Source organism: Oncorhynchus kisutch, linkage group LG13 (assembly GCF_002021735.2).
Source record: "Oncorhynchus kisutch isolate 150728-3 linkage group LG13, Okis_V2, whole genome shotgun sequence".
In the NCBI taxonomy this organism is placed as follows: domain Eukaryota; kingdom Metazoa; phylum Chordata; class Actinopteri; order Salmoniformes; family Salmonidae; genus Oncorhynchus; species Oncorhynchus kisutch.
In genome coordinates, this window is record NC_034186.2 from 69,156,517 (window position 1) to 69,180,614 (window position 24,098).

The 24,098-nt window shown below is 40.9% G+C and overlaps 1 protein-coding gene across 3 annotated transcripts; it reads right to left on the minus strand.

Annotated features, from left to right (window-relative positions):
• Nucleotides 1-120: 120 nt before the first annotated feature.
• On the minus strand, nucleotides 121-17,159 carry LOC109901836 (FXYD domain-containing ion transport regulator 6-like). Of its 3 annotated transcripts, XM_020497822.2 has the most exons (10): nucleotides 16,818-17,118; nucleotides 5,634-5,690; nucleotides 5,438-5,464; nucleotides 4,684-4,710; nucleotides 2,980-3,000; nucleotides 2,487-2,510; nucleotides 1,821-1,895; nucleotides 887-923; nucleotides 574-614; nucleotides 121-466 (listed from the first exon to the last, which is right to left on the minus strand). In XM_020497822.2, exons 2-10 carry the CDS (start codon nucleotides 5,683-5,685, stop codon nucleotides 456-458), a joined length of 315 nt encoding a protein of 104 aa, XP_020353411.1. In that variant the 5' UTR covers nucleotides 5,686-5,690; nucleotides 16,818-17,118; the 3' UTR covers nucleotides 121-455. The 3 variants fall into 3 exon arrangements, with proteins under 3 accessions (XP_020353411.1, XP_020353412.1, XP_020353413.1); XM_020497823.1 differs by lacking the exon at nucleotides 4,684-4,710; XM_020497824.1 differs by lacking the exons at nucleotides 4,684-4,710; nucleotides 5,438-5,464 and having other exon boundaries at nucleotides 16,818-17,159.
• Between the last annotated feature and the right edge of the window lie 6,939 nt (nucleotides 17,160-24,098).

Consider the following 24,098-nt stretch of genomic DNA (forward strand, 5'->3'; position numbering starts at 1 on the left):
GCCTGCAGAAAGGTGCAACGTCAGCAAAAAGGGGTGTGCTGCAGAACCATTAGAACTGCGCTACTGGGACGAGACCGTGCCAGTGATTGACAGTGGGAAAAGTTGGAACACAATACACAATTACCCATGTACATCACTTTATTTCAGTGTGGAAATATTACAATTTAAAATAGTTAGTCAAGTTATAACTTACAAAATCTCTTGTTAATGTGTCTATCACGTATGACAGGTGTAATTATAGCCTACAATTAAACAACCCTACTGCATCAACCAATTATGTCCTCAAAATACTGTCGCTATAGATTCATTCATATAGAAAAAAAGAGAAAAGCAAAAAAAGATGCCAAGAGAACATATCAGCAGGATGGAATTTAAAAAAGGAGCCTCGTGCTCTGGGAGACGGCCATAGTAGCACTCTACAGTCCGGTGCTGCCGCCTGGTGGCGAGACTTCACATCACTTGGGACCTGAGAGCAGATAGGTGTCATGATGAGATGTATTGGTTTCATAAATACAAATCAGACATTTGATAAAGACCAACATGGAAATGAAAACAATGATAGATGATTTTTACTTGTCACAGCCCCTGCCTCTGCCTCAGGTACTCCAGCAGGCCTGAGAGATGAACATGGAAAACAGGTAAACCACCACTTGGCCAGTGATTAAAAAGTATACAGTACCAAACCAAGCCATCTAAACCCTAAAACATAGGGGGGGAAATGTATTAAAGATCAAACCGAGTACTGAAGCTTCTAACTGTTAAGAATATTCTAAAAGCTCCTCTCATTAAGAGTCTAGAGATAACACTTTAATAGCCTTACAATGAACTCAGTCAAGGTCTTCTCTGCCATGTTTAATCAACACTAGCTCTTCTTTGCCCAACTTACCGTGACTTCGGACTTGATTTACATGGGCATTTCCGGCCTGCAGAGAGAGCGAGAGAAATTAGTGTGAAAGAGCTACTATGATGGAAAGCTGATATACTCTGAGGATAGCTTGAGTTGACAGGACTCTCTCCATCCTAGATGTCAAAGACACATGCCTGCTAAACTAGCACTGGAATGAAGATACCGCCTGCTAAACTAGCACTGGAATGAAGATACCGCCTGCTAAACTAGCACTGGAATGAAGATACCGCCTGCTAAACTAACACTAGAATGAAGATACTTCAGTAATTGATGTGTATAGAAGTTGGAATTTTACAAGACCCTATCCAGTAAAACATGTACAAACTGCTTGATTATTCTAAATGATTATTTGTACAGCTTGAACAAAACACTAAAGACCCAAAGCCTTCTCTTTGCACATGTGCAGTAGCAGGAGGGGGCACTCCCTCTGTCCCCTGTGATATCTATGACTAATGTATGGGCTGATTAATGTAATGGATGCCTGGAGTAAGAGTTAGGGTGGGTGGAGGTCTCCAGCTATGCCTGGGATGGGGTGGATGAGGGCAAGGGCAGGAGGTGAGGAGGGAGGGGACAAGGCTGCTTAGTGTCCAGGCCAGTTTTAGTCAGTGCCCTATATGTGAAGATGTCTACAGGGTAGAGAGGTGTTGGGTGTCCTGGGGGTTGTGCAAGGCATGTTGGCCTGCATCCCAGCCCCCAGCAAGTAACTGATCCCAGGCTTGTTTATAAGGACGGGACTGGTAAAGAGGGGCTGTCCAATGGATCAACATGATGAACACTGCAGAACTACAATAATTATGGAATGAGATTGGTACAGTAAAATAAACTTATGGGACTAATCACATTTTATTTCAATGGAAGTGTAATACTTCAAATGGTATTTTAAATATAACTGTAGTTGGGCCGACAGACTTACTGACGATGAGGACAATGCCCATGACAAACAGTACCACAGCGAAGATCAGTCCACCGATCCTCAGAGATTCATAGTCTGAAACAGAAATACATTTTTATCCCTACACACTAAGGCCCACTACTGCAGAATATGTGCAAGGCACAGTGTAACTTAAAACATCTTATTCAGTACATACATATGCACAATTGTACATACAATTGCAAAGCTATGCAATTATGACACAATCAATCACATTCCTGAGACAATTCAAACATAGGTGCCTACTGTATATGCCACGATTGATGAATCCATCAGGTTCACATCTATAGATATATATATTCTGATTAATATTACTGCCTCAAACATGGAAGGATATTCACTGTAAGAGCTGAATATATCCTATAATGTGTCTGAATGCATAGACCTACTGAAGACAGGATAGAGCAGTGAACAGGTTTGATGACAGAATCTCTATTATGGTTGTGATGTGTTTAGAAATGAGACTACAGCAGAGTGGGAGGGACTAGAACGGTTTGCCAGTTGAACTCCGGAAGCGTGGCCCGAAGGGTCAATGTTTTCCGACGCTCCTGGAAAACGCGAGCCCGTCTTGACCTCCCTGATATTCCCTGAGAAGTGTCACGTTTGCCCCCAGTGGAGTTAGTCCATGTTGATCCATCCCCCACTCACCGTAGTGAAACGCAGCGTCATAGTCTGGGAGGGGGAATACATGAAAACCAGATACATTTAGTGAGGGACCGTATTTTGTAGAATGTTATTATTCACAGTTATTCAATCTACATTGAAATTGCAGCTATAGTATTTTAAAAAAAAGGACATTAGACACTTGTCCCATCGCCAGCCAAAGCAGATTGAAGACAGAGCTGCGCATGAGGCCAGATGGAATGCATTGTAAAGGATCCACTGGGAGACTTCTAAAACATTGTGTCCCTAGTGGGAATTACATCTCCTTCAAAATCACACGCATTCATAGTGGTCCTTTTCAATAGAAACTTACACACCATGTTTGGAGCTAAACTAATTCAACCGTCAACGGGGTTGAGTGTAACTGCAGTGAAAAAGGCGAGTGACCAAAAACTGTGATTTAACTCTATGCCAACATGCTCTTTAAAGTGAAATACAATTGGTACAATAATGTTCATTTGAAACAAGAAACTTTTACCTTTTTCATCCATCGTTAATGCTGGAAAACAAAAGACCAAAAGCATTAGTGATTGACAGGCATTAGCTCTGACTGTGTGCTTGGTGTGAACTACGAAGCTTTCAGAACTGGTTTGAGGCTGTGTTGACTTTCAGAACTGTAGTCAAGTGTTCCAGAGGTGTACATTGAATGTCAATAGTGACTACTGTACACATGATAGTAAAGACTGGTTGTAGTGTTCTATGCTTTAAACAAATTAAATAGTCCACTTGTACTGAAAGTTTAGGAATGGGGCATGCACTTACAGATTACACCACTGGGTGATGCAATACACAGTTCATGCTTTTAAATACAATCTGGCAACACTCAGGTGGCTCCCTCATAACAGTAAAGGAGAAGTAGCAAAATGCAGTGTCCCATAAGCAGCTCTGTTGAAAGGAGTAGAAATGCTAATGCTACAATGACACCACAGAGTCCTGATGCATTACTAACCATCCCCACTCTGCAGTCATTTCCTAAGGCCAGTGACCCATGTCAGCTCAGGTAGGTGCTGTAATAAAGCAGACTTCACTGTGTGCGTGCGCACGCAGAGCGAGTAACCGTTTGAGAATCAACCAAATGTCACATCGGTCCTCACAATACCATTAAGAATCTAAATCACATGGATGTCACACTATCTGGATCACCAAACAAATAAATGACTCCTGCTTTGTTTAGTACAGAAGTAATAGAACCACTTCTAGAAAGTTCCAAAGTGTATTACATTAATCACTGCTCAGCTCTAACAAAATGCTCCTCTGATTGGCTCATCTTATATCTGCTGACATTTAAATTTCCTCTTCTAAAGGATGTCATAGAATGACAACCCGAGTCAGCAGGGCTTTTTATGGTGCAGTAGATAAGCCTAATGTCCGACAAACACTTCCGTTTGGTGTCATTCCTCTCCATTACCAGGGGAACTCATATCCTGCCCAAATCACCCTGTTGACTGTGGAGAAAAACTACTAATGCAGCGCAATCTGCTCAGGAACAAGTCAGCACAACACAACCCAAAGTGCAGTGTAGGACTGCCTAGCACCACATGCTACTACAATATGAGAGGCTTAGCTGCACTTCAAATGACCGATTACTAAAATCCTTCACATGAGAAAAAGGCTAATCCTGGCCAGGAAAGCAAAGGCTCTTTCTTACACCAGTCTCAATGAGCCCATTTCAAATTAACTGGATTTAATCATAACTTGAAATCCTTACACAATAGTATTTAAATAAATATAGTTGTGCAATATGTAAGTACAGACAGAGCAAAGCTGGTCATACTCTAGGGCAGGGGTATCAGACTCATTTTATGGAGGGCATAGTGTGTGCTGGTTTTTGCTTTTTCCTTTCAATTAAGACCTAGACAACCAGGTGAGGGGAGTTCTTAACTAATTAGAGTTGAGTGAAAACCCACAGACACTCAGCCCTTCATGAAATGAGTTCGACACATTTGCTCTATGGCAGAGTTTCCTGACACCCCAATGAGGAGATATTTCAATCAGCTGTGTAGTGCACCAAAATGTGCACCCAGGGGAGACCGCCAGACTGAGTTTGATGAAAAGCTGCTCTAGTGCAACTGACCAGACAATAACAAATATGGCTGTGCATGCTTAGTGCCCATTCCAAAACAGACGCCGTGTTTCTCATTCCTTTATGACAACACTGAGACATCCAATAAAACAAACGTACCTGGCATGTCCCTGCCTATAGACGACCCTGTTAGTATAGACAGACCAGTTCATTCTTTAAATCACTGGCACTGTTAAGACAAGTTCTCTAAAATATGACACTACAAACTTTCCTTTATCACATTGCAGTGTCTCCCCTACATGCATTGGCTAACACTGTAAAATATTAAATCAATGATATATGCCCCAGGAACACCCCCTTCCTAACTCTGCTGAAAACCACTGCATTGTGAATGACCTTTCCAGTTTCTCTACAGACAGCCATACTCTAGGACAGGGTTTCCCACCCCCACCAAACATTTCACACTTTTGTTTTAACCCTAAATGGGCACACCTGGTTCGATTAGTCAACTAATCATCAAGCCTTTGACTAATTGAATCAGGTGTGCCCATTTAGGGTTAAAACAAAAGTGTGAAATGTCTGGGGGGTGGGGGCAGCGGAGAGAGTTGTGAAACCCTGTTCTAGAGTATGGCTGTCTTGAAGCCCCGGACAAAAACACCAAATTCAACTCATCGAGGATTCAATGATTAGTTGACAAGTTGATTCAGGTTTGTTAGTCCAGGGCTACACAAAAAATGTCTACTGTAAAAAACAAGGGGTTTATTCGAGGACTGGAGCAGGGAAACACTGCTCTAGGGCAACTGATAAGCCAACAACAAAGATGGCCATGCATACTGTGTCCATTCCAAGGCAGACAGACTGCATTTCTCATTCCTTTAACACAACTGAGGCATCCAATGCACTGCAAACTTACCTGGCATCTCCCTGCCAAATCCTGACCCTGTTAGTACAGACAGACCAGCTCATTCTTTAATCACCGGCACTCTGAATAACACATTACACTTCCCTCAACCACACTGTGAACGCTCCTCAGTCACCATTCAAGAGCTGTGGTCAAGTATTTGAGAGAGAAGCTCAAACAAGAAAAAGAGTGAAAGGAAAAAGCTCACCCAAAGCAGGAGGAACACAGGAGCAGAATGCCACCAACAGAGAGAGATCCATGTCACCTGGAGACAAAGGGAAACAACCACCAGAAACATGACAAGACAGAAAGCAAATATTTTATTTGAGAACCAAGTTCAATCCCCTGGGGGGACTCAAGTTGATACATGACAATTACATATTTCAAGCATAACGTAATGGAAAGACTTCTGGGCTCCTAATGAGGAAACATAACAGGCTTACACAGTTGAATCCTACAGATAAAGAACCATATGTGACAATTTTTCCATTTTCAGTTATTTGTATATTATTAATTGTGTGTACCACATTAGGTGTTTTATGGTTGACAAATAATTCACCCATATCTTCCAACAACTATTTATAGTTTTTTGTTATTTCAAAAAATACTTTTGTTATTGCCGTTTTAATTTTTAGAATGTGGAAGAACAGTATATCTCCAGTGATGATTTCAGTTTGTGGAAGAACAGTATATCTCCAGTGATGATCTCAGTTTGTGGAAGAACAGTATATCTCCAGTGATGATCTCAGTTTGTGGAAGAACAGTATATCTCCAGTGATGATCTCAGTTTGTGGAAGAACAGTATATCTCCAGTGATGATTTCAGTTTGTGGAAGAACAGTATATCTCCAGTGATGATCTCAGTTTGTGGAAGAACAGTATATCTCCAGTGATGATCTCAGTTTGTGGAAGAACAGTATATCTCCAGTGATGATCTCAGTTTGTGGAAGAACAGTATATCTCCAGTGATGATCTCAGTTTGTGGAAGAACAGTATATCTCCAGTGATGATCTCAGTTTGTGGAAGAACAGTATATCTCCAGTGATGATCTCAGTTTGTGGAAGAACAGTATATCTCCAGTGATGATCTCAGTTTGTGGAAGAACAGTATATCTCCAGTGATGATCTCAGTTTGTGGAAGAACAGTATATCTCCAGTGATGATCTCAGTTTGTGGAAGAACAGTATATCTCCAGTGATGATCTCAGTTTGTGGAAGAACAGTATATCTCCAGTGATGATCTCAGTTTGTGGAAGAACAGTATATCTCCAGTGATGATCTCAGTTTGTGGAAGAACAGTATATCTCCAGTGATGATCTCAGTTTGTGGAAGAACAGTATATCTCCAGTGATGATCTCAGTTTGTGGAAGAACAGTATATCTCCAGTGATGATCTCAGTTTGTGGAAGAACAGTATATCTCCAGTGATGATCTCAGTTTGTGGAAGAACAGTATATCTCCAGTGATGATCTCAGTTTGTGGAAGAACAGTATATCTCCAGTGATGATCTCAGTTTGTGGAAGAACAGTATATCTCCAGTGATGATCTCAGTTTGTGGAAGAACAGTATATCTCCAGTGATGATCTCCGTTTGTGGAAGAACAGTATATCTCCAGTGATGATCTCAGTTTGTGGAAGAACAGTATATGTGACATTTTGCATGACTCTTGTAAGATGTCCTTTTTTAACACCTGATATGATGTTAAGTACTTTCAAGTACAGATGCCCTTCATGTAAATAACCTAAATGCAATATGTAGTTAATTCATTTGTACGGAGGTTCATTTAAAGGTGGTCTATCAACTTTAGCACTGATGACTTTTCTTAAAAGTTGAGTCATGAAATATTAGTCTCATTTAAAATGAAGCCCTCAATGTGAACATACCATAGAATAACTACAAAAATAGAATACAATTAAATTAATTAAATCAAAACAAGCACAACTTGTACATATCAAATATGGATCAATGTGATGTGCCAATATGCATGTCCATTATGCAGGTCCAATATGCATGTCCATTATGCAGGTCCAATATGCATGTCCATTATGCAGGTCCAATATGCATGTCCATTATGCAGGTCCAATATGCATGTCCATTATGCAGGTCCAATATGCATGTCCATTATGCAGGTCCAATATGCATGTCCATTATGCAGGTCCAATATGCATGTCCATTATGCAGGTCCAATATGCATGTCCATTATGCAGGTCCAATATGCATGTCCATTATGCAGGTCCAATATGCATGTCCATTATGCAGGTCCAATATGCATGTCCATTATGCAGGTCCAATATGCATGTCCATTATGCAGGTCCAATATGCATGTCCATTATGCAGGTCCAATATGCATGTCCATTATGCAGGTCCAATATGCATGTCCATTATTCAGGTCCAATATGCATGTCCATTATTCAGGTCCAATATGCATGTCCATTATGCAGGTCCAATATGCATGTCCATTATGCAGGTCCAATATGCATGTCCATTATGAAGGTCCTTAAGGTCAATATTACATAACGTTCAGAAAACCATTCTCTTTGCGTTTAACACTATGATCAGCAATTAAGTTTTGAATTGCGTTAAACCCATGCTAAAGGCAAGAAATGTCCTTCTGTACTGAGGTGACAGCAGTAAATAAGTATTAACTGCTTAGAGTTCATGCTAAATGTGGTGACAGAGAGACATACTGTATATTGTAATGAATAAAAAAAGGGAATCAAGATCAAATGAATACTCACATACTGTATGTGACGACTTATTGGTTTTTAATTCATTCAGATTAAAAAAGATTCAAAATGATCACACAAAAAAATTCTCTACATAACACATTGTACATAACATTTTCTACACTAGGAACAACATCTTAAAATTAAATTAATTCAATATATTGTGCTGGTTCAAATCATACACAAATGGACTCACATAGAAAACACATTTAATTTCCTACAATAGGGGTGACATGTCTTCTGAAATGTATTCAGATTCAACATACTACACAGGTTCAGGGGATCATAAACTCACAGAAAAAAAACATTAATTATGTAGCTTGGTTTAACAACAAATGATTCACTCTGCAGTGATTTATAAAAAGAGCGTGCAGCAGCTGGCAAGTAGTTGAGCAGGTCATCAGATCTTGGTACTTGTTTCTTTGATGGGCAGAGGACTCTCATATGCTCTAGGGTAGTGGCTTGCAAAATAGGGAGGTTGAGGTGTAGCTCCTTGTTTTGGTTTGGAGATCAGCCACGATTTCAATCCCTCAAATAGACTGTGGCTCTGTCTGGCGTACAGATTCCAAGGATCCTCAACTGAAATTAGAACAGAAACATTTTAAGTTCCTGACATCAATAAACAACTTTCACAGTCAAGCATTAGGATATTTTATTGTTAGAACAACATGTTGCATGATGATGGGATGTTGGTAAACTATTCTCTGTGCAATACCTGTGACTTTTAACCACCTCACTGAGGTGATCTGTAGTCCAGCTGGTCGCTTGAGGACAGAATCTGGGAGGTGCCTGAAGTCTTCACATTGCATCCTCATCGCCTTGAATGGTTTTGCTAGTTGTGCATCAAGTATCATCTTTGAAACATCATCAGGTGTATGAAGGACTGACACCTTGCGCCTCTTCTCGATGGTGGCAAAAGATCCATCACAAGGAAGAAAAGAATGACCAGAGACCATGAACTTCTGCTCAACTTGGGTAGAGTAACCCATTGAGACGAGCATCGACATCAGATTGAGCATCCGCCAGTTGTTATTTTGCCCACAGCATCTGTCACTGAAGATGATCAACTTGCGCACCTCTGGTTTGGTGGTTGGCGTAAATTCTGTCTTCACCCACTTCAATATGCAGCTTGCCACCTCAATGGACCCCCGGTGTGCAATCCCTGTAGGATACAGTGTAACGTTACATATAACTAGCTAGCTACTGTAGCCATGTCGAATCATCCGGTGGATGGAGAAAAAGTAGCTAGCTATGTTTCTTCTATAGTTACAAATTAGACAACCCAGAACATACATGTTAGTTACTATACTCTATAGCTAGCTAGCTTGATTGTTTGATATACGGTTCATCCACATACCTCTTTTGGACAGCTTTTCCCAGTTTCTTCTTGACCCTTATGATTTGTATAGGGTTTTCCCGCATCCCGTAAGATCTTCCTTTGCCTGTCTTTCCATTCTTTTAGTTTTGTTTTACGTTTCTTTCCTACATTTCGGCGATTTTCATCAGCAACAGAAAGGTTGTGCGCTTGTCCGTCCATTCTGAGTGGTGCACATAGGCTCTGGTGGAATAACTGTTTATCTTTACATTTAAAATGATTGTTAATTCGAGCGTGGAAAGCTTGTGAAACCGGTTCACTATTGAAAAAGGGTGTCCAATAATGATTTTTCATGTGTATCTCTTTTTGTACATTTTTTAAATGTCACAAATATGGTTATTCGTCTGTAGGATTCAGTTGTCCTGGCCAGAGGAGTGTTGAAGTTCTCCCACCACCAGTGTCTGACAGGTCTGGTTGTGGGAGAAATAGGTGCAGATCCCAGTGGTTTAACATCAGCCTTGTTACTGAACACATACAGCTTTGTATCTGAGGGGACCAGCAGAGCTAGTCACAACACCCTGCAACTTTAACACTTCACTATCAAAGAAAGCACTGTTCTTGAAACCACACCAATCTCTCTCAAGAAATGAAACTACAGGGGAAAGGTACATCTATAGAATTATTCTTGACTTCACATTCCTTGTTTGTGCCCCTGACCGTGGGGAGGAATTAAACATTGAGGTGACGCGTTCAAATAACCCCAACATCTTGTGATCTTATAGCTGACCTGCTATGGAGGCCATGGTCTGTTGCTGCTAGACTTAAACAGTTCTCCCATGATCTCTTTATGTTTTTAGCTCCTGACTCGGGGTAAGGGAAGAGGGGGCTATTTCAGTCTCTGCACCGTAGAACATGGGTGTCCTGTCCTGGCAGTATTGGGGTGCAGGGAGGAGAGACCCGGGTTGAGTTGCACTTGATATTTGGTCAGTGGGTTAAAGACATACATTGCCTTCAGAAAGTATTTACACAACTTTACTTTTTCTGCATTTTGTTTAGTTACAAAGTGGGGTTCACATTTATTTAATTGTAATGTGTTGTCAACGATCTACACAAAATACTATGTAATGTCAAAGTGGAAGACAAATTATAACATTTGTAAAAAATAAATAATAATAATTGTGAAATAAATTACTATTATATTTTGATTAAGTAAGTATTCAACCCCCTAACTCAATAAATGTTAGAATCACCATTCGCAGCAATTACAGCTGAGTGTCTTTCTCAGTACATATCTAAGAGTTTTCTGCATCTGGATTGTACAACCTTTGCCCAATATTATTTTCAAAATTCTTCAAGCTCTGTCCAATTGGTTGTTGGTTATGGCTAGACAACCATTTTCAGGTCTTGCTATAGATTGTCAAGTAGATTTAAGTCAAAACTGTAACTTGGCCACTCAGGAACATATACTTTCTTCTAGGTAAGCAACTCCAGTGTAGATTTGGCCTTGTGTTTTAGGTTACTGTTTTGCTGAAAGCTGAATTCATCTCCCAGTGTCTGGTGTAAAGCAGACAACCAGGTTTCCACTAGAATTTTGCCTGTGCTCCATTCCATTTATTTTTTATCCTTTAAAGCTCCCTAGTCCTAAACGATTATAAGCATACCCATAACATGATACAGTTACCACTATGCTTGAAAATATGGAGAGTGGTACTCAGTAATGTGCTGTATTGGATTTGCCCCAAACATAACATGTTGTATTCATGACAAAAGTGAAATGCTTTGCCACATTCTTTGCTGTATTACTTTAGTGCCTTTAGTTGCAAACAGGATTATGTTTTGGAATATATTTATTCTGTACAGGCTTCCTTCTTTTCACTGTCAATTAGGTTAATATTGTGGAATAACCACAATGACTTTGATCCATCCCCAGTTCTCTCCTACTGTATCACAGCCATTAAGCTCTGTAACTGTTTTAAAGTCACTACTGGCCTCATGGTGAAATCCCTGAGCGGTTTCCTTCCGGAGTTGGAACGACGCCTGTATCTTTGTAGTGACTGGGTGTATTGATACACCATCCAAAGTGTAATAAATAACTTCACCATGCTCAAAGGGATATTCATCGTCCGCTTTTATTTTTTTAAATAAATGTTTTGACCCATCTACCAATAGATGCCCTTCTTTGCGAGGCATTGGGAAACTTCCCTGGTCTTTGTGTTTGAATCTGTGTTTGATATTCACTCCCAGCGACTGAGGGACCTTACAGAGGGGTTAGAGATATGAGGTTGACATAAAAAAAAATCATGTTAAACACTATTATTACACACAGAGTGAGTCCATGCAACTTGTTAAGCACATTTTACACTCCTGAACTTATTTAGGCTTGCCATAACAAAGCAGTTGAATAATTATTGACTCAAGACATTTCCGATTTTCATCTTTTTTTTTCTTCTTTTTTTTTTGAAAAACATAATTCCACTTTGACATTATATCATTAAATCTAAGTTTCATCCAATTGAAATGCAGGCTGTAACAACAACATTTGGAAAATGTCAAGGGGTGTGAATACTTTTTGAAGGCACTGTAACTCAGCTGGGGGGTTTTTCTCAGCTGGAATGTGCAGTCACTGCTCACGACGGTATGCCGCATACCGCTACAGTTTGTTTTTCTTTCTACAGATGTTCTTCCAAGCCCTTCTAGATTTTCACATCAAGTGTTAACTGGCTGTGGCTCTTAAACCAAACTCCCACACTGGAGTTTTGTTTGTGGAGGCATTGGCACCCTCGGCAGAAAGTGTCCTGAGTTTTGTTACAGACAGCAGATAAGCCTAAATGTTTCTTTAAACAAAATCTTGTTTGTTGGAGTGCTGCAGAAGAATGTACTCACCTGACACTAATCTCTAGGGAACTGTGAGCATATTTGATTCATGCAGAACATGATTGTGGGATTTTGGAAGAATTGAACGGTGTACATACAAATTAGCCATATTATATATCTAATTATGTATTCATTGCATCACCTGTCAGATTAAGTCACTGTCCTCGGGACTTCTGTACAACTGAAATATGATAATTAAGAACTACTCCGGCAGCAGATGAGGTGACAGAACTCATGCTATACATTATGTAGATTTCCGTATGAAGAAATACCATACTGTAATGGGCATCAGATAGCCATCACTGTAGTTAACATAATAATTTGACATAGCCATTAAAACGATTAGCCCCAATGACTCTGATCAGACCCCATCTTTTGGCACAGACCCTATCCTGTTCCATCCCTAGCCCAAGACATAGAAAAGCTGTTCCATACGGCGACTATAACTATTCATACTTATGGTCTCTGAGTTGGAGCAGTATGGCATGGTTTAGAGAGATACAGGGATTTAAACACTCAAACCAGGGCTTAAGAACAGGACTAACAACAAAGGACTGCCAATCAATATCTTAATCTGCCAAATGCTGCAAGAGTTATAGCAAAGGCCAATAATCGTGTTTGTTACAGCATTCTACTTTAAAAGAAGACTAGGTTCACCCGCAAGTAAACTAAGTTTAAACTAAGTTATTCTTAGAAAATACTTTTAACCTCAGTCCAAAATCATGGGCATTAATATGGAGTTGGCTCCCCCTTTGCTGCTATAACAGCCTCCACTCTTCTGGGAAGGCTTTCCACTAAATGTTGGAACATTGCTGCTGGGACTTGCTTCTACTCGGCCACAAAAGCATTAGTGAGGTCAGGCATTGATTTTAGACGTGGCTCGCAGTCAGAGTTTCAATTCATCCCAAGGGTGTTCGATGGGGTTGAGGTCAGGGCTCTGTGCAGGCCAGTCAAGTTCTTCCACACTGATCTCGACAAACAATTTCTGTATGGACTTCGCTTTGTGCATGGGGGCATTGTCATGCTGAAACAGGAAAGAGCATTCCCCAAACTGTTGCCACAAAGGAAGCACAGAATGGAAAGACCTGTGTGTTGTTCTTGTTAAGACAGACAGAGAAGAGCTCCAACTTCTTAATCATAGCCTCAATTTTGTCCCGCATATTGAATATAGTTGTGGAGAGTCCCTGTAATCCTAGATTCAGATCATACAGATGAGAAAAAACATCACCCAGATAGGCCAGTCGTGTGAGAAACTCTGTCATCATGCAAGCGGTCAGACAAGAGATAATTATGGTCAGTTTAGAGAACTTTAAGCTTGTGTCAATACTTTGCCCGTTGATAACCAGCGCACTTCTGTATGTTGTAAAAGTGTTGCATGGTCGCTGCCCATATCATTGCATAGTGCAGATAATGCACAAGAGTTCAGGGGCCTTGCTTTAACAAAGTTAACCATTTTCACTGTAGTGTGCAAAACGTATTTCAAGCTGTCAGGCATTCCCTTGGCAGCAAGAGTCCCTCGGTGGATGCTGCAGTGTACCCAAGTGGCGTTGAGAGCAACTGCTTGCACGCGCATTAGCACCTACTATGTCTCCCTGTCATGGCTTTTGCGCTATCAGTACAGATACCAACATATCTTGACCACCTAAGACCATTTGATGTCACAAATCTGTCCAATACTTAAAAAAATATCCTCTCATGTTGCCCTGGTTTCCAGTGATTTGCAGAAGAGGATATCTTCCTTAATTGACCCCCCATAAATGTAATAGACAAATACCAAAATATGTGCCAGGTCCACCACTTCTGTTGACTCATACAGCAGTAGCGCGGACACTGCCGCAGATATGGCTTGTATGTGAAGCAGTAATTGTTTTAAAACATCTCCTGCCATGTCACTGATGCGTTGTGAAACAGTGCTGTTTGATGAAGCAATTGTCTGTATAGTTTTTTTGGGCCTTTCCCCCCAGAATTGTCCCAGCCATATCCGTGGCAGCAGGAAGAATTAAGTCCTCCACGATAGTGTAGGGCTTGCCTGTCCTAGCCACTCAGTAGCTCACCATATACGACGCTTCTAGACCCTTCATATTAATGGTATCTGTTGCTTTTATACATGTCTTACTAATCGAATGTCATCTTTATTCTCGCTCAAAAAACTCCCGTGGCTTATTTTTCAAATTGGCATATTTTGTTTCTAAATGCCTGTTTCGTCGAGTTGTGAGATAGTACTTTTAACACACTGTGGCCGAGGAAAGGCACTACTCAATATATGTGAACCCCATATAAGTGAACCCCAAATCAATGTAGTTCTCATCATATTTAATATTTGCGCCTCTTGATGGTCCAATGTCCCTGTCTGTTGTTCGGTACTTTCCCGGGCTGCATCAGATTCACAACTGTCAGTGTCCATGGTAGCTGGGTTAACAACAAATGTAGAATTACTGATGTTATCATTGGATGTGCTCGTGGAAGCAGGACAACTTGTGTCATTGACAGGTGCAGGTGTAGTACTGCTGGTAGTAGCAGTACTACCAATAGAGCTGGTATGTGTCTCTATGGACGAGGCCGTACTTTTTTAAAACATGTATCCATTTTTGAGCAAACGGAATGAGCAGCAGCTGCGTTTGGCTACATACGGACCGTTAGTGGAATTCCCACAAGAGAGTAACGGTTAACGTGATTGGATGTTAATTATTTGACTAGGCTAGCTGTATTTGAAATTGTGTTGTTATTCTGCTGAACACTAGATAGTTTCATTTTATTTTTGGCAGTGAAGGCTAAGAGGCTACTCAGGCGAGAAAAAACCTCACCAAAATGTATAGCCCGTTGGAAATTATAAATGGACTGTTTGAATATGTGAAGATTTTTTAAATGTTTTTATTTGCATACCACCCCAACAGATCCACAGATGACGCAATCTCAATTGTACTCCACACTGCCCTTTCCCACCTTGAAAAAAAGGAACAACCTATATGAAAATGCTGTTCATTGACTACAGCTCAGCATTCAACACCATAGTGCCCACAAAGCTCATCACTAAGCTAAGGACCCTGGGACTAAACACCTCCCTCTGCAACTGGATCCTGGACTACAAGTCTGCCACGCTGATCCTCAACACTGGGGCCTCTCACGGGTGCGTGCTTAGTCCCCTTCTGTACGCCCTGTTCAAACACAACTCCAACAACATCACTAAGTTTGCTGACGACACAACAGTAGTAGGTCTGATCGCCGAGAGACAGCCTATAGGGAGGAGGTCAGAAACCTGGCTGTGTGGTGCCAGGACAACAACCTCTCCCTCACTGTGAGCAAAACAAAGGAGCTGATTGTGGACTACAGAAAAAGGCTGGCCGAACAGGCCCCCATTAAAATTGACGGGGCTGTAGTGGAGGGGGTGGAGAGCTTCAAGTTCAAGATCTGGTGTAAAAAAACACACCAAGACAGTTGTGAAGAGGGCACGACAACACCTGTTCCCCCCTCAGGAGACTGAAAAGATTTGGCATGGGTCCCCAGATCCTCAAAAATCCTCTACAGCTGCACCATCGAGAGCATCCTGACCGGTTGCATCACCACCTGCTTGGCATCTGACCGTAAGGCAAAGCTACCTGCCATCCAGGACCTATATACCAGGCGGTGTGAGAGGAAAGACCAAAAAAATGGTCAAAGACTCCAGTGACCCAATTCATAAACATTTCTCTCTGCTACCGCATGGCAAGCGGTACCGGAGCGCCAAGTCTAGGACCACAAGGCTCCTTAACAGCTTCTACCCCCAAGCCATAAGACTGCTGAACAATTAATCAAATGGCCACCCGAACTATTTACATTGACCCCCCCCCTCCATTTGTTTTTACACTGCTACTACTCGCTGTAATGATCTATGCATAGTCACTTCACCCCTACATACATGTACAAATTACCTCGACTAACCTGTACCCCCGCACATTGAATCGGCACCAGTATTCCCTCTATATAGCCTCGTTATTGTTATTTTATTGTGTTGGTTTTGTATTCATTTTTACTTTATTTGGTAATACTTGAACTCTTTCTTGAACTGCACTGCTGTAAGTGCTTCTAAGTAAGCATTTCACCATAAGTTGAAAAAAAATGTGAATTTATATTTTGATGTGTGTATTTTCTGTAATTCACGACTCATCTGTAAAATATACCTTGGTCTCAGTAGGACTCCCTGATAAAATAAAGGTGAAATAAATACAAAATATATGGTCACGTGCTCTCAAAGATATTTAGAAATCGTTTAAATGTAATGATATGGGGAACTTTCTATAGACTAAATGTTCTTAAACCAACGTTAAACATGACTTACTTGCAAGGCTATTTACATAAATGGAGCAAATTATACAAACTTTAAAGCTATGCGCACAGGTCAAAAACAGTTTGTTCCCTAAAGCACGTGTTGTTAGTTGTTCACATGTTTTGACGGGGAAAATTGCCTTTTGGTAAAAGATTTATGGCAAATTAAAACAAATTACCTGTCAGAAGTCCAATTAATGGAAAATAGGTGACTGTGGAGATTAGATGAATAATAAAAACGCTTAGGTCTCTGCCTTGCCTCCGCTCCTTCAGAAACAATGTTTCTAGTGTTCTAATTTATCGACACAAAAAGTCCGCTTTTGCAAAACTGATAAAACACGATTTAATGAGCGTACTTAATGTAGGGAAATTACTGAAAATCTGGTCCTGAAATGTTTCTCCTGAAACATCCAGCAAAGTTTTCGTAGTCGGATATATTTTAGCGTCTGGCGAGGGAAAGAAGGGGGAGGGGGTTAGTCTGAGAAGAAATGCAACCTGCCCTCCAGAATTACCCTGCTACTGAGGGGTAAACAACCTTACCACCAACTCTATTTTGATGTTTGTTTTTTTACCACCATTTTCACATTTTCGGACAATTTGTTGTACACCGCGTTCAGTTTAGGGTGTGCACCATCCTAAAACGAAAATACATGTTATAAACGCTTGCTTGTTCTGCCCACTACGATTAATTTGCTCCCATTGGTAACGAGAGTCTGTGGTCTATCTTGGGTTAGTTATACAAATCTTTGATGATGCTTTATGTACAACTACGAGCCGGTCCATGGGGGACACGAGTGTATTACCGGGAAGGCACGTCAATCCTAGACAATAGTGCAGATATAGCGCCCACTATCGGCTGTTTGGGCTACCCTGAATCGGTTTTAGTCTGTTTAATAAAATAAAAAATGTGTGCAGTTATTTGGCATTTTGACAGTTCAAAACAAGTTTAGCACTGTATGTTAGGTCTGAGTGAGGTAACATTCAGTGGGAGTCAAATGATTTCCTAAGCATGCAGAAAGTGGGGTATGGTCTTATCTCTAAGGTTGGCCCAGCAGCTGTAAGGTTGGCCCAGCAGTTTCGAACAGAGGCAACAGAACAGAGTCAGTTCCAGGTTAGTGGGAATTAGGCTAGAACAAAACAATAAAATTACAAACCTTGGAAAGAAAACAAAAGGCTATGCTTGGTTATAGGTTATGCCAACTTGGCTTGGGCCCTAAAAAGTTAGCTACATGCTATCCCACACATCAAGACTTTTCCATGTAGGCCTACTGCCGTGAGTAGCCTGCCTAGCCCTCGAGTCATTGAGTAATAGCCTCAAGTGGATGTTGAACTAGAGGTGAAAGTTCCGCATCCAGTTCAACATACACTCAAGGGCTCACCATGGCGGGGCTGTCCAGGTGAGCTATACATTCAACTTCTGCATAAAGTTCAACATCCACTCAAGGGCTCCCCCTTGCGGGCTATACAGTCTATCTTGGAGCCCTCGAGTGGATGTTGAGCGGGATTCAAGGATGACTCCGTCAGGGAGAGCCACTGCTCAACTGGATGCGGAAGTGTAACCAGATCTCAACAGATTCTGTGGTGGTTTGCATTTTGCCTGTACATTTCATAATATAATTTTTTTCTAACAGGCTTATATGTTGTTTTGGACTGTTTTTAAGACATTCATTAAGATTAAACTTGACTCTTATTGTTGCAAACAATTATTTTGTATGTAGCAGTAAAGTTAGCTATCAATCATAATGGGTTTGGTTAGCTAGCTAACTAGTGTCGTCAACCAGATTAGAATCTGAATTCAAATTATTTTGAGTGTAATGCAGTTTGGTGACACTAACCACATTTCCATCCAGTTATGGGAGTAAAGTCATACCTTATTAAAATAAATCATGACAGCTGTCATGGAAACAGGAAGTTTCGGTACAATTTTACAAATGCCTACATAATTTGTTGGTTTGACATGGTGGGATCTGTTTGTGTCAATAAACTTAATTATGCGAGAAATTATGGTGGAAACGCCTTTATGTGCAAATATTGAAAGAATAATCATCATTGAAGTAAATTTGGAGTCGTGATGACATGGTGTGTGGTCCTCCCACTACGACTCTGGAAAGCATTACTTTATTAGGCTACAGATTAAATAAATTATGAACTTCACATGGGTGGTGAAAGTGCACAGTATGAACTTTTATGCTCCTTTCCAATAAATGTTGAGGGGTCTTATTCTGATGACATGATGATTGATGCTTGACTGTCGTTTGACAAATAACAATATTCTTGCTCTTATCCACAATAATCTCATCATGTAGACTAACCACTGTATCTGCAAGCTGTTGGCTAGAGTGTACATGCCAAGAGTAAGCACATGCAACAGTTTGTGACAAAACTATAGGTAGAGTTGAAAATGCAATGGAAACACATTGAACATTCCATTTTTATTTGGTACATGAAAACTAAAAAGTGTGTGCATTGTGTCATCACACACTGACTTTTATCCTCAACATGTCAGTTTGCTGGAAACATACCACTGGTGGGAAAATGTGCATATTTTCTTTGAGGATTTTAGAATATTCCCATGAAAACCTGTTGCCAGGTTTTAGATGGAAACCTAGCTAGTGTCCGACTTTTAGCTGTCAGATGCACCTCTCCAACTTCTCACTTGCCGACTTTCATCGACTGTTGGCTTCGTTAGGCTTACTAATTGAACACACACCTTTTCTATCTATTCCTTCCATAGAGATGGATAGGGAACTCATTTTTGTATCTGTGCCATTATCGCATTTGTGACAGCATGGGCAGCGCCATTGAGCAGTCAACTGTCTTCTTCACGTTCGGCTGATCCCTCCTGATGTCCCGGTTGGACATAATAATGGTGCCGAAGGAGATGGCTAGCGTTTTATGATCACGTAACCAATTGTGCTACTGTGTATGTTTTCTTTGCATTATTTGTAACATATTTTGTACATAATGTTTCTGCCACCGTATCTTATGACTGAAAAGAGCTTCTTGATATCAGTGCAGCGATTACTCACCCGTACTGGAGGAATTCTTCTTCTTCAACGAGTTGGACGGGAAGGATTTACGCCAGACATCCGACAAGGCCCTCCTCCCCGTCATTGGCAGGAGGAAAAGACAAAGTTATCGTGGATGACGGTCCGTATGCCTTGTAAGGATCCGTCGCCGAGAGGGTAATCCACCTTTGCCATCGGTCTTATTAGCCAATGTACAATCAATCGATAATACAATAGATGAACTACGAGCAAGTATATCCTACCAACGGGACATTAAAAACTGTAATATCTTATGTTTCACCGAGTCATGGCTGAACGAAGACATGATTAACATACAGATGGCGGGTTTTAAGATTTTTTTCAGTAGGATAGAACAGCGGCCTCTAGTAAGACAAGGGGCGGTGGCCTATGCCTATTTGTAAACAACAGCTGGTGCACGGTTTTTCAAGGTTTTGAGTATAGAGTATAGAGTATCTCATGATAAGCTGTAGACCACACTATTTACCAAGAGAGTTTACATAAATATTTTTCGTAGCTGTCTATATACCACCACAGACCAATTCTGGTTTTAATGCAGGGAAACTCAAATCAGTTTTACCTCATTTCTATCAGCATGTTAAATGTGCAATCAGAGGAGAAAAATACCTCATTTACTCCACACACAGAGACACGTACAAAGCTCTCCCTCACCCTCCATTTGGCAAATCTGATCACAATTCTATCCTCCTGAATCCTGCTTACAAGCAAAAACTAAAGCAGGAAGCACCAGTGACTCGGTCAATAAGAAAGTGGTCAGGTGAAGCAGATGCTAAGCTACCGGAATAACTTTCTAGCACAGACTGGAATATGTTCTAGGATTCTTCCAATGTCATTAAGGAGTACACCACATCAGTCACTGGCTTCATCAATAAGTACATTGATGATGTCATTCCCACAGTGACCGTAATTCCCTCCCCTAACCAGAAGCCATGGATAACAGGCAACATCCGCACGGAGCTAAAGGGAAGAGCTGCCGCTTTTAAGGAGCGGGACTCTAACCTGGAAGCTTATAATAAATCCCGCTCTGCCTTCCGACGAACCATCAAACAGGCAAAGCATCAATACAGGACTAAGATTGAATCGTACTACACCGGGTCCGACGCTCGTCGGATGTGGCAGAGCTCGCAAACTATTACAGACTACAAAGTGACGCACAGCCACGAGCTGCCCAGTGACACAAACCTACCAAATGAGCTAAATTACTTATATGCTCGCTTTGAGGCAAATGACACTTAAACATGCATGAGAGCACCAGCTGTTCCAGACGACTGTGTGATCACACTCTCCGTAGATGATGTGAGTAAGACATTTAAATAGGTCAACATTCACAAGGCTGCAGGGCCAGACGGATTACCAGGACGTGTACTCCGAGCATGCGCTGACCAACTGGCAAGTGTCTTTCAAGCAGACCACCTTGTTCCGCAAGGTGTTCATTTTGTATATCAACAACATTGGGGATCTTATTGAAACAGCGGATGTTCATTTTTATGCAGATGATACTGTTCTTTATTCAAGTGGTATTAGTTTATCTTTAGCTTTTGAAAATGCTCAAAGAGCATTTAACATCATACTGTTAAAGGTTTTCTTGTGTCAAAAGAGAGGACCAAAATGCTGCGTGGTTATCTTCATACATTTTTAATAAAGATAATGACGATACAATACAAAACAATAAACGTTAAAAAAAAAACTAAACAGCCTTATCTGGTGCAAACAGAGACAGGAACAATCACCCACAAATCACTCAAAGAATATGGCTGCCTAAATATGGTTCCCAATCAGAGACAACGATAAACTCCTGCCTCTGATTGAGAACCAATCCAGGCAACCATAGACTTTTCTAGACAACCCCACTAACCACAATCCCATTACCTACAAAAAAACCCTAGACAAAACCAGTAGCGTGCCGTGATTCTGGGGCCTGGGCCTTCAGTGAAGTCCTACACAGTCCCACCCGAATTAATCCACCTCTTATTACCATCATTATGATGCCATGGCTCTAGACACTATACATTTAGACAGAAACGCAGTATAACCAGGCGTTGCGTCACCTTGAAATTTACATTTTTATTCCGAGAATTGCAGGGGAAGAGTACAATACCTTTTCATTGTGCAGCTTCGTTGCCCTGCGCGCTTGTTCGTTGAGCTGTAGATCCACTCGGGTGTCCCCAAAAGTTTTCAAAAGCACCATTGCTTGTAAGTGCCCAGCCGTACTTAGGTGTCTCGTTGCTGCCTTGGTTAGACAACTCAGGTTTGCAAAGCCAGTGTGGCTCCAAACACCAAATCGATCACTTGCAAATAATAGGCATTCCCAGCAGTACAGTTTGCAGTGCTTCTCGGAGCCTGTGAGTCATTGATAGTGCCCATAGTTGAAAGTGGCGAACGAAACCCTTTCCCGCCTGTGACAGGCTTTGTAGCGTCGGAGTCTACCTCTAACTTTTTTTGAAAAGTTTGTCTTAAGAATGGCGTTATAATTATATCCTCGACCAAGTCGATATCTTCTCCTTCCGCCATTGTGGGTTGAAAAAACAGCTTAGTAGTACGCAAATTAATTCGTTGATCAATTTCAGTTTCCTAGTTCTGAGACCTGCCCATATAGGACCTGCCTCTCAATATTGGTAATCCAATCAAAAGACGTGCACGCACTACGCCTGCTAGCTGGCTCCTGTGTAACACTGGAGCCAGCCAGCAGGCCTACAATAGCCAACTCTAAAGCTGATTGGTTGACACTAAATTTTAATTTCCATTCACTTTAAGCTACAAGTGCCCGCACTGTTGATTCTGAATGCCTGAAGGCAGATTTTAGACCCCTGGCAACACATTATGGCTGAATATGATTGGATAAAAGATCTAACATAAAGACCAGCCCTCCAAATCTCAACCTGGGGCTGGAAGCAGTGCAACCAAGAGGAACGCTATGAAATGAAGAGTGTAACTCTTACTCTGGGGAATAATTTAATACATATGTGGGAAAATATATTTAAATTTTTTAAATATTCTGATGATGTTTAGGCCAGCAGAGAAGGCCTTGCTGGCCCTGACGGCCCACCACTGGACAAAACACACCACATAGATAACCCATGTCACACCCTGGCCTGGCCAAAATAATAAAGAAAACACAAAATACTAAGACCAGGACGTGACACATACAACAGAATCTGTATGATTTAAAGCTGATTCTAAATTCGGGTAAAATAAAATGCATGATATTTTCAAACGCAAGGCATGTTACAAATCATGTCATTGCTACATTGGCTGGACATACTATAGAGCAAGTTAAAGTGTACAAATATTAGGGTGTGTGGGTTGATGATAAGCTGAGCTTCACTGTGCATGTAGAGAAGTTGATAAGGAAGCTCAAGCTGAAAATAGGATTGTATTAATGGCATAAGGCTTGTTTTTCTTTTGAGGCCAGGAAGGAGCTGGTACGATGTACATTACTGTTGGTTTTAGATGTTAGTGATGTTATATATATGCAGGCCTCAGCACCTACCCTAAGAGCACTTGATTCAGTGTATCATGCAGCCCTCAAATCAGCCTTCAAATCGGAAACGTCTAACACATCATTGTGATCTCTACAGCGCTGTTGGCCTTGCGTAGGCTTAAACACTGGTATACACTGATTTATAAGGCCATATTGGGTAAAATGCCATTTTATCTCTGTACTTTTTTAGTCAGGTCAGTAAATAAATATAAATTACGGTCCCATTGTGATTTGCTTCTAACAGTACCAAAAATTAGAACAGGACATGGTAGAAATAGTTTTAGTTACTTAGCGCTGTGGTCCTGGAATTCTGTAATGAACATTTTAAAATGTGATGATCTAGTTTCGTTGGTGGAATTTAAACACTTTGTCACGTCCTGACCTTAGTTCCTTTTTTATGTCTCTATTTTAGTTTGGTCAGGGCGTGAGTTTGGGGTGGGCATTCTGTTTTGTGTTCTATGTTTTCTATTTCTATGTGTTTGGCCTGGTATGGTTCCCAATCAGAGGCAGCTGGCTATCGTTGTCTCTGATTGAGAACCATACTTAGGCAGCCTGTTCTCCCACTATGGATTGTGGGTAGTTATTTTCTGTTCAGTGTTTTTGTTGCACCACGCTGCACTTTGGTCCTCTTCTCCTGATGACAATCGTTACAGACTTGATCGATGTATATATCATAGAGTGTAATTGTTTTTAGTCCAGCTGTTTTTAGTCAAGACTTTTGTGTTTTTAATGTACAATGTTTTTGTTGTTTATAGTTTTGTTTAATGTAGTGTATGTAAATTGTTTTGTCTGAAATGTTGTTCCCTCTGCTGCTATTGGACCAGGTCTCTCTTGGAAAAAAGATGTTATCTCAATGACAAAAACCTGTATAAATAAAGGTCAAATAAAATTGTGTTCTTGGGCACAGGAACTAAAGTTAACCTGCCTAAATG

Excerpts from the sequence above, each read along its gene's own strand:
- LOC109901836 (XM_020497822.2), bottom strand. The coding sequence starts at position 5,685 with ATGGATCTCTCTCTGTTGGTGGCATTCTGCTCCTGTGTTCCTCCTGCT. Across the intron at positions 5,465-5,633 it reads CTGTGTTCCTCCTGCTTTGG|GGTCAGGATTTGGCAGGGAG; the intron begins GTGAGCTTTTTC and ends CTGTACTAACAG. Across the intron at positions 924-1,820 it reads GGGCATTGTCCTCATCGTCA|GCCGGAAATGCCCATGTAAA; the intron begins GTAAGTCTGTCG and ends CTCTCTCTGCAG.